Below are 10,196 nucleotides of genomic sequence, written 5' to 3'. Positions count from 1 at the left end.
TCTCTCTCTCTCTCTCTCTCTCTCTCTCTCTCTCTCACACACACACACACACACACACACACACACACACACACACCTGGAATTTTAGGTGATTGTGAGCCACATGTAACTCAGGTCCTCTGCAAAAGTAGCCAGGGCTTTTAATATATGGGTTCTGAGGGTCAAACTCAGGAGTCCAGGTGGCAGGGGTGTGTGTATGTGTGTGATCTTAAAAAAGATTTTTATTTATTTATTTATTATGTATACAGTGTTCTGTCCATGTGTTTTGTCTGCACACCAGAAGAGGGCGCCAAATCTCATTATAGATGGCTGTGAGCCACCATGTAGTTGCTGGGAACTGAACTCAGGACCTCAGGAAGAGTATATCTCCAGCCCCAATTTTATTTTTTTTAAGACAGGGTTTTCCTCTGTAGCCCAGGCTGGCCTGAAATCCACTGTATATCCCAAGCTAGTCTCGAGCTTGCGGCATTCCTCCTACCACAGTCTCCCAGTCCTGGCTTTCCTAATAAGTATCTCCGCTAGACTAGTCCCTAGCGTCTCAGCTCAGAACTGAGCTCAGGCACTCTGCCCCCACCCGCCCTTACCTGTCTTTCCCTCTCTGTTCTGTTTCTGATAATCCTACCACTCTCCTGTGTTCATTGCCTCTAGAGTTTTCCTTTTAGCTCCTGCTGCATAATTGCGGCCAAAGCCAGTGTGGGATCCTCCTCCCTGCTCAGCTGGATTCCTGCCCTGAGCTCCTAACCAGTCACGTGGACGACACTTGGACTTTCTCACTTTGGCCTTCCTTGGAGCTCTTCTGCCCCTAGACTGTGCCTACTCTTCTGCACCTGACTATCCAGACCTCCCAGCTTCCCTTGCCCTTCTGCCACGTGTCACTCGTCCCACCCAAACCAGATGGCTTCTAGTGCTCCAAATAAGCCGAGCCATTAACCTCTGTGCCATGCCGTCCCGCAGTCTCAAATGGTCCCTCTGTCCCTTCTCCCCTCACACTTCTGACGCTGACTCAAAGAGCTGGGGCTTTTCTCCCACTTTGCCCTCATTTCCACCACCAGAGCCTGGATCAGCTCACCTTCTCTTTTCTTCCAGAATGCCAGACACACTTGTTTTTCTTACTCTTCCACTTCCTTGTTGAACTCTCCTACCAGACTTGGGCGGGTGTGTGTGTAGCTGCATCAATGTCCTTGCACGCAAAGGCCAGAGGAAGGAGCTCATTTTTCTGCTAGACTGACTGGACAGCAAGCTCCCCCAATCTGTCTGTCTCTGCCTCTTAGGTTCTGGGGTTACAGGCACGGGTAGCAACGTCGTTTTTCTGTTTGGTTGTTTGGTTTTTGTTTTATGTGGGTGGTGGGGATTCAGACTCAAGCCTTTATTATTATACAGCAAATACCCCACAGAGTTTCATCTGCCCGACCTTTCTCCTACCAGATTCTAATCTCCTTAAAGGCAAAGACTTGCACCTCCAGCCACCAGTATCTGTGGGAGATGGGTTCCAGGACTCTGTGGATACTATATCCCACGAGTGCTTCAGTCTCTGGGATAAAATGCTGGAGTGCTTGAACATAACCTGTGCTTGTTCTCCGACATCCTCTGCTGCTGCTGCACAGCCTCCAGGTCACTGACAGTACCCTGGACTGTGTGCAAACATTATGCAAATGGTACCCTATGTTATTAAGAAATAACAGCAAAGGACAATCTGCATGTCCTCTAGAGATGCAGTTTTCTCTGAATACTTTTGGTCGGCAGTTGGTTGAATCCCCAGATGCAGAACCTTGGCTGTGGAGGGCTGGCTGCAGCCGTCTCCAGAGTAGAGTGGAGCGCAGAGCACCCAGGAATCTATTTTCTTTTAAATTAAGCTCCTGGAGGGTTACTCCTGCTTCTTCAGTAGTCTGTCTGTGCTGCTGTCCTTCCTGGTTCCTCTCCAACCACCTTCCTGTCTCCGCCTCCAGCTGCTCCTGGGTTTACGGGACCTCCACTGTGTGCAGAAGAAGCTGCCTTGCGTCGGGCCCTGGAACATGCAGATGGCGATCACAGCTCGCTGATCCAGATTTATGAAGCCTTTGTACAAAGTAAGTGGCTCACTCTACACCCTCAAAGACTCCCAGGAAATACCCAATCAGCCAGCAGACCTCTCTGTGTGTGCAGGAAGAGGAGGCCCTCTGCCGGGGGTCATTCTTTGTGCCAGTCTGAAGGACTTAATCATAGCTGTTTCTTTTCTTCTCCTAGGTGGAGCCGATGAGGTTTGGTGTCAGGCTCGGGGTCTGAACTGGGCAGCATTGTGCCAAGCCCGTAAACTCCGAGCGGAGCTCGTGGAACTCATGCAACAGATTGAGCTTCCCCTGTCTCAGCCAGCCTTTGGCTCTGAGCAGAACCGCAGAGACCTTCAGAAAGCGCTGCTGTCAGGATTCTTCCTCAAGGTTGGGGAGGGGGCGGAAGGGAACTTGATAGAACGAAAGGGCGCTTTGCCCGACGTGGTGGTGCACATCTCTATCCCAGCACTCCGTGGCAGGCAGAGCTCTAAGTTTGAGGCCAGCCTGGTCTACAGAGTAAGTTCTGGGACAGCAAGGGCTACATAGTGAGAGTCTGTCTCCAAAAGGAGTGAGGGCATGGCTGGAAGGTGAGCTTAACAGTTAAGGACTCTTATTGCTCCTCAGAGGCCCCAGGGAACCCAGGTTCATCTTCAACTCCAATTCCAGAGAATTCGACATTTTTCTGACCTTCAAGGGTAGGCACATGGTGTGCATACATATGTATGTGCAGGCAAAACATTCATACACATAAAATAAAATAAATAAATATTATTTTAATTTTAGGGACAAGATCAAAGGCCTGGGGGGGTGTCTAGGGGAAGAGCTGAATAGGCTAAGCACCTTGCTTCAGTCTCAGCGATAGATTTGGTCCCCAGAACGATGGGTTCACTTGTAATTCTGCCACTGGGGAGGCAGAGACTCTCGGGGGTCCCTGGGGCTGTCTAGCAGCCACCCTAGCCTGTTGGCACTTTCCAAAACGGTGGGTGGCACCTGAGGAATGACCTGAAGATTCACACACACATATTTCTATGAACACAGACAAACACACATGATTTCTCATTTTTTTCACAAACACAAATGCTCTCTCATTTTTTTCTCCTCATTTCTTCCCTTTTTTTTCTCCTTGTGTGTGTGTAGGGAGGGGGTTTGTTTGATTGTTTTGTTTTGTTTCAAGATAGGTTTCCTACATAGCCTTGGTCTCAGACTCACAGAGATCCACCTGCCTCTGCCTCCCAAGTGCTGGAATTAAAAGTGTGACTCTTCTCCTCTCTTCTTAAAGGCAATGATAAGACAGGCAGGGTCTCATGCTGTCCAAGCTGACTTCAGACTTCCTGTGTAGCTCAGGCTGTCCACAAACTCCTACTCTTTCTGCCTCTGCGTCCCTAATGCTCAGATTACAGTGTGTGCCGCCACACCCAGTATTGGCCTCCTTTTCTTTTCTTTTCTTTTCTTTCTTTTTTCCCCTATGTTCTGTTACTTATTCCATCCATGTATTTGTATTTCAATGAGGTGGCCCAAGACATAGACGGAACTGGAAATTACCTGCTTCTCACCCACAACCACGTAGCCCAGCTGTCTTCATATTGCAGCTACCGAAATCGCAGGGCCCCACCACCGGCCTGGGTGCTATACCACAGCTTCTCCATATCTAAAGACAACTGCCTTTACATCGTCTCTGAGATTCAACCTCAGATGTGAGTTTCCTGACCCCCACTCACCAAACCTAACACTGGGAGGGGGACTTAAGAAGAGGGTTTGTGAAGGGGGCTGAGGGGAGACACATAGGATCTCATTCTGACTTTCTCCCACAGGCTGGTGGAGCTAGCCCCTCCATACTTCCTGAGTAACTTACCCCCCAGTGAGAGCAGAGACTTCCTGAATCAGCTGAGAGAAGGTGCTGCGGCAGAGCCATCAGCAGAGCCTGAATCGTCCTCTCCTCGGGAATATGGGGATGGCTGTGTTCTGCAGTGAGCTGCCTAAGGAATGGAGTCAACCTCACCGCACAGCACCAAGGCAGTCGGCCAGTCTTAGAAACCCAAAGTCAAATATACTCCTGGAACCCAAGATCCAAGACACAGTGGGTGGGGAGGGAACGGGGAGCCACAGTCCAGAAGGTCGCAGACCTTTCTTTCCCCTTTGTCCACCAGCAAAGGAGCAAACACTGCTCACTCCATACAACCTTGCACTCTCCTAGGGGCTATAAAAGCTTGTCCTATGATGCCGAGTTTGAGTTTGGTTCTCCAGTGCCGTATACAACATCTATGAGTTAGAGATGACACTTTAGAAATGACACCGACCTCTGCAGGTGCAGCCTCTTCCCCCTTTCCACCTCAGACCAAGTCTTTGTGCCGCCTGCATAGCTGTCATTAGCACAGAACATGAGTGGTCTGGCTACCATAGGTCTCTGTCCTTGTCACAGTGTTCCAGCCTCTGCCAGAAGAGGGATGGGAATACTGGAAAGAGACAAAGTACCCCCTTTAGACCAGAAAGCTTTGCAATCCTTCCACCGACTGACTATCAGAAAGCCTGCAGTAGCCTTTGGCTCACCTATACTCTGAAGTCTTTCTGATTTTTCACTACATCGTGTGTGTGTGTGTGTGTGTGTGTGTGTGTGTGTGTGTGTGTGTACACGAGCATGCCATAACACACATACAGTGGACAGAACAATTTGTAGAAATTAGTTCTCTTCTTCCAGCAGGTTGGTCCTAAGGCTCAAACTCGGTCAGGAATAGGGGCAAGTGTCTTAGCCTGCTAAGCCATCTCCTCTTTCTATCTAAAGGGTGTCATGTTTTCCTTCTGTCTGGGTACTCCTTCCCTCCGCCCTTAGTCTATTCAATTCTGACGCCACCACTATCCCACACATTGTAAATGTATCTGTGGAATATGGTGAAAAGAAAGCTTTAATCCCTGGAACCCCAGAGTTCTCTCCCCTGGAGATCCTGGTCTCACCGATTGTCTCCACCCCTATGCTGTCAGAGAGCTCCCCCAAAGGCAGGCATCCGGAATCTTCTCTCTAGATCTAGCATTAGTTTTCCCTACAGTTAATCTTGCCCAGGTCCCCAGTTTCCCCTCCTGGTCCATAGCACCAGACTTCCTGACCTCCACATCTCCAGTCTTGGATTCTTAGGTTTGCCAGTCCCAAAGGATACCTTGGTCACTCTAACACTGGACCCATAAACTGTCCACTGGCTTCTCCTCTTGGTTCTCTGACCCTGTATGGCACCGGAGCCAGATTCTCCTAGATTTTTATCCTTTGAGTATGTAAGTAGCTATCTTACCTACAGTATAGGTGCAGTGTGACTCTCAAGATGGGGGAGTGGCCCGCAGGTTAGACACATGACAACGTGTAAGACTGAGTCAAGAAGGATTCCTTAGCGATTGTTTTACCGTTGAGGGGATGAGGTGGACAATCTGGTCCCTGTCACAGTCAGCCACACACGCGCGTACCAACACCTCTCCATTACCCCGATGTCCTTGAGATCTTCCTTCACACCAGCTCAGTGGCCCCTTCCCAGTGGAACCTGAGCTTTGAGCCCACTCTGGGCAGAATCGCAAGTGCATGGCAGCATCCGTGCCCCATTTACTACATCCTGCAGGTTGCCCTGGCGACCCAGGTTCCAGCGGGTCCAAAAATGCAGTGGAAGGGCAGAGTCAAAGTGCAGGACAGGGGCCGCTTGGTGGCCGAGGAGCCTCGGAGGACAGTCGCAGGCCTTCTGCTCCACACGCTCCGCTGGCAGCACCGCACACAGCCGCTGTAGCGCTCCTCGGGAAGGGGTCGCTCACACCACCGAGGCGAGTCCGGACACCGAAGCCACCTTGTTGTCCTCGGCCCAGGGCTGCAGATTCTGCAGCGCGAAGAGCGAAGAGTTGTGCAGGCAGAGCGGGTCCGGGGGCAGCGGCGGCCGCAGCGGCCGGGGCAGTGCGTCCTGCTGCAGGTGCAACAGCAGGCGACCCGCACGGTGCCGCTCCGCCTCGCGCTCCTCAGCCGTCTGACGCCTGGGCGAGCGGAGAGCCGGGGTCAGAGTGGCGGAGAGCCCTTCCCCGCCACTCGACCCTCCCGCGCCCCTCGCCTCACCGCCACTTGGTGCGTCGATTCTGGAACCAGGTCTTGACCTGCGCGTCGGTCATGCGCAGGGCCTTGGCCAGCGCCGCCCTCTCTGCCGAGGCCAGGTACTTCTGGCGCAGGAAGCGACGCTCCAGCTCCAGCACCTGCGAGCGGGAAAAGGAGGTGCGCGGCTTCTTGCGCTTCGGGGGGGTCCGGTTTTGGTAGGGGTGGCCTATGCGACGTGTCCCAGAGAAGGGCGAGAGCGCAGCTATGGGGCGGAAGAGCAGGGCAAAGTTTGGGGTGGTCTGAGGTGACACTAAGAAGAGAGCCCCTAGTCCTTACTGAGGCCCCGCATCCACTGAGGCATCGTTCAAGAAGGGACCTAGGAAGAATGGGGTCCCTCCCAAACTTCACTCTGTCCCTCCTTACAGTGGGCACGGTAGGACTGCAGAGGAAGGGCGCATGCACCCGACGACAGCAGCTCTCTCCTTACTGCCTCTCCTCTGTGGGACCGAGAAATGTGGGGTCGCGGAGCTTTCACGGGGATGAGCAGAGAGGGAGGAAGAAAGGGGTAAGAGAGTTGGGGCAGAAAGCTAAGAGCGAAGAAACGGGGTCTACGAGGGAAGCACGCCAAGGGGTTGGGCAATCTCACCCGTAAGCCTGTCCTTAGCAAAGCGGCGGCCGCTGTCCATCCAGGGGAAGGTGAGTCCGGCTAGGCCCCCGGCGCCGCCCAAACCCGAGGGTCCGGGCACCGCGGGGGCCGCTCCCGAGGGCGGCGGCACTGGTAACGGGCGGTGCGCGGGGACACGGATCACACCGCCCGGGCCCACTCCCGAGCCTCTGGGCAACGGGGCCAATGAGCCGGCCGGAGCGTAGCCGGAGGCTCCGTGGAATCCACCCGAGAACGTTGCATTCTCCCCGTGGCTCTGGCCCGCCTGACCCTGGCCCAGACCGCCCCCCGGGGGTTCGGGACCGCTCAGGATCTGATCTATGCCGAAGCTGATGGGTTCGTGGTGCGGAAGGTGGTGAGGAGCCAACACCGCCGGCTCCATGGGTCCAAATGAGAGGACCCGGAGGCTGGATGGCTAGGAAGGGTGTCTCTGACGGCTGCGGGAGCCCGGCGGCGGCGCGCTCCGGCCAGCGGCTTCAGGGGCCGGCAGGGGTGGCCACAGCCGGGCGACGGGGCCCCCGGGACAGCAGCATCCCTGTGCACCGGGCGCAGCCGAGCGCGTTCCCGCCCCTCCCGGGCGTCAGCGAAGGGACTCGCATCCCGGAGGAGCGTGGCGGGCGGGGGTCTCGGGAGCGCAGGTGGACACTAGGCTACCCAGGGCGCTGCCCGAGTCCGGTGTGGAGAAGGGTGGCCAGCTCAGGCAGGGGCAGTGACTGACAGATCGGCCTCGGGTGGGCAGAAGGGGCTGAGGGAGGGCAGGGGCGGGGCCCTGTTGTTAAAGGGAAAGGGATGGTTGGATGTGCCAGGCGCAGGCAGGGCAGAGGAGGGCGCGGGTGTCAGGAAGGCGCGGTGCGCGGGAGGGGCCGCTGACTCAGCCGGGATGCTCTTGCGCCCGCATCCTCGCCGGCCTCCGCCTTCGGGCTGCCTAGACCTCGCGGGTTCCTCGGCTGGTGCTTCTGTCCCCAGCCCCCACTCGTCGCCTCCCGATGGGTGCCGCTGGCCAGCTACTGGATTCGTTGTGGCCCCTACCCAAATGCCCTCTGAGACCAAATCTCGTTGTGGCTTCCTGGCTATGTAAGAAGCGGCTGGGGGACGGCGATCCGCGACCTGGAGTCCCAGGAAGAGGCCAGGTGTGGGAAGCAGACGGTGACAGGGCGTGTTTGGTGGGCTCGGGCAGGGAACGAACATCTGAACTTGGGGTTGTGGCACACCTCCTGGCTTTTCCTGTAGCCCTCCTCACCCTGGTCCTGGCCGGCCAGGAATCGGTGCCCTGTTTCTTTGAATTTTGATTTTCTGAAATTGCTGTAAATCGGACCCAGGTCTCAAATGGACCAACCCGGGCCTCCACCGCGGGATTCCACTCTATTTTGCATCTCGGAAATCTATCCTCACACACTCTCCTCCCTTCTCTTGGGGACTCGCTTAGGCCTTGGGAGGCTCCCTGCTCCGCACCCTACAGACACTTCTCCCCACCCAAGGTTCAGAAAACGGGCCCGGAGCACGCCAGCCAAGGAGAGTGGGGGAAGGATGAAGCGGCTCGGTGACCTTGTGACCTCTGGGCGCGGACCCAGGAGCTGAGAGTGTGTGACCTCCGCGTCCCTCTCTTGGACGGGACCCCTGCCGGGCGGGCCCCTAAGCCGAAGACACGCCCCCGCCGCCACCCTGCCCGGTGCAGGCCGCCATAATCGGGTTAGCTGGGCCGGAATTACATTACCTTCCCCAGCCCGCCCCGGCCCTAGGGGGGGCCCTGGCGCCTCCGAGCCGGTGAGACTGGGCCCGGGGAGGGGGGCAGCGGGTGGGCACGGAGGAGCTGCTCAGTTTGCCTTGGATACATCCTGGCCAGAAGACCCCGCCCCGCTCTGCCAAGCCTGGACCCTCACCCTGCCCACCTCAGAGCTCTGCTCCACCCTGCGGCTTTCCCGCGTGAAGCGAAGTGTCTAGCAAGTGTAGATCTCCCTATACTAGTTCTAGTTGTTTCTCCAGGATCCCCCAGGGAAAGGCGCCCCTCCTTTCTCCCAGCAGATGGGCTGGCAGCCTGGCGCCTGGGGCAGGGTGAAGGGGTCTTTTCTCTCCTGGGAACCAGGATATTTGGGCATCTGGACAGGAACATAAAAGTAGATAAAAGTGGGCCCTCCTTTCCAGTGTTCTCAGAAGCCTGCGAGGGCGGGGGCGGGGGGGCGGGGACGACGGAGGATAGTGGTTCCGGACCCAGGAGGGCATCAGTACTGTGTGAGAGCCCTCTCCCACCTTGGCCACTTCTATCCTTTTCAGCTATTCCTTCCACCGCACTGGCCACAGAGGGTGCGCGGGACGGGGGCGGCAATTTGGCTTTGGTGCTTTTTATGTTTCCTAGAGAACACTATCACTTCTCCCACCTTCCACAGGACCCTCGCTGTTCTGAGCTGCAGAGGGAAGGTGCTCCTAACATGAAGCCCCAAGCAAAGCCTTCTGCTCCATGGGAGTCTAGGGACCTGGCCTAGAAAGGCAGTCTCCTGCAGGGTGACTGGCTTGCAGGTGTGCTCAGGAGGGTGAGCTTTAAGGAGGGGAGTACCTGTGTCTCTCACCAAACTGAATAAATCCTTCTGAACTCGTCCAAGAGAGAGTCAGTGACGGAGAAACAGGCAAGGTGGTGAAGACCTGGCTTTCACCTTTTGAGGTCTGCGCAGGTGGCAATCACCCATTGGCGACCTTTCGAGGACAATGGTCACAATCGGCAGTACACACACATCTGGGAGCTAGTGAGGAAACCATCTAGTACCTGACTGTAGGGCCGAGGTCATTCAGTTTTGCCAGCTCCACCTAGGAGTTTCTCTTCTTGCCTTATCTCTGCTTGAATGGTTCCTTCTAGTTCAAGTTAAAGATGGAGGTTCTAGGTAAGTGCTTCTTCCTGTGCATCTGTGACACACCCCCACATGTGTTTTTCTTTCCTTTCTCCCCTGCCCCTTCTTTTTTTAATATTTGGGATTGTGTCTTGTTATGTAGTGGTCTTAAATCTCCATCCTCCTACTTTTCCTCTTGACCTCCCAGATCCTGAGTTTATAGGCCTGTCCCATCGTACCGGTACATTTACCCCTGAGTTTCTGATTCGCTTGAAGAAGCTGAGTGCCCCACCTCGGCTCCTTCCCTTCCCCTTCTCCCTAGTGTTAGCTGTTCTTCAAGATGGTCCTAACTCTTTGCCACCACGTCTGTCATCAGCCCAGCTATATCAGAATTTTCTCATGTGGATAGTCTTTCCCTGACTTCTCAGGTGAATTTTTTCATCTCCTCTTTCCCTTGTCATGCCCATGTTATGTCTACATTTCTTTCCTTCTCAGCTATCCTGTGTTAACCCAGAGGAGACTGGTTTTTCTACACCACTTCTTTTTTATTGCACGGTTTGTGGGGGTGGGGGGAGTGCAGGTTTCATTATGTAACCCTGGTTGGCCTGGAACTTATTCTGTAGACCAGACTGGCC

At 55.1% G+C, this 10,196-nt stretch overlaps 2 protein-coding genes across 3 annotated transcripts in view; one reads left to right on the top strand and one right to left on the bottom strand.

Moving 5' to 3' along the window:
• Dqx1 (DEAQ-box RNA dependent ATPase 1) overlaps window positions 1–4,212 on the top strand; it is a 9,203-nt gene extending 4,991 nt beyond the window's left edge. For both annotated transcript variants that reach the window (XM_026788015.1, XM_005364686.3), the window contains 4 exons: window positions 1,947–2,066; window positions 2,224–2,414; window positions 3,537–3,721; window positions 3,839–4,212. In XM_026788015.1, coding sequence (XP_026643816.1) covers window positions 1,947–2,066; window positions 2,224–2,414; window positions 3,537–3,721; window positions 3,839–3,998 — 656 coding nt within the window. In that variant the 3' untranslated portion in view covers window positions 3,999–4,212. The remainder of the gene's footprint in view (window positions 1–1,946; window positions 2,067–2,223; window positions 2,415–3,536; window positions 3,722–3,838) is intronic.
• Window positions 4,213–5,806: 1,594 nt separating this feature from the next.
• Tlx2 (T cell leukemia homeobox 2) lies at window positions 5,807–7,124 on the bottom strand. The gene is made up of 3 exons (XM_005364685.2): window positions 6,725–7,124; window positions 6,103–6,340; window positions 5,807–6,023 (listed from the first exon to the last, which is right to left on the bottom strand). The coding sequence occupies exons 1-3, from the start codon at window positions 7,122–7,124 to the stop codon at window positions 5,807–5,809; spliced, it is 855 nt and encodes a 284-aa protein (XP_005364742.1).
• Between the last annotated feature and the right edge of the window lie 3,072 nt (window positions 7,125–10,196).

Source organism: Microtus ochrogaster (genome assembly GCF_000317375.1).
Source record: "Microtus ochrogaster isolate Prairie Vole_2 chromosome 14 unlocalized genomic scaffold, MicOch1.0 chr14_random_3, whole genome shotgun sequence".
NCBI lineage: Eukaryota > Metazoa > Chordata > Mammalia > Rodentia > Cricetidae > Microtus > Microtus ochrogaster.
The sequence above is the reverse complement of the archived record's forward strand: the minus strand, read 5'-3'. Positions and strand labels throughout refer to the sequence as shown.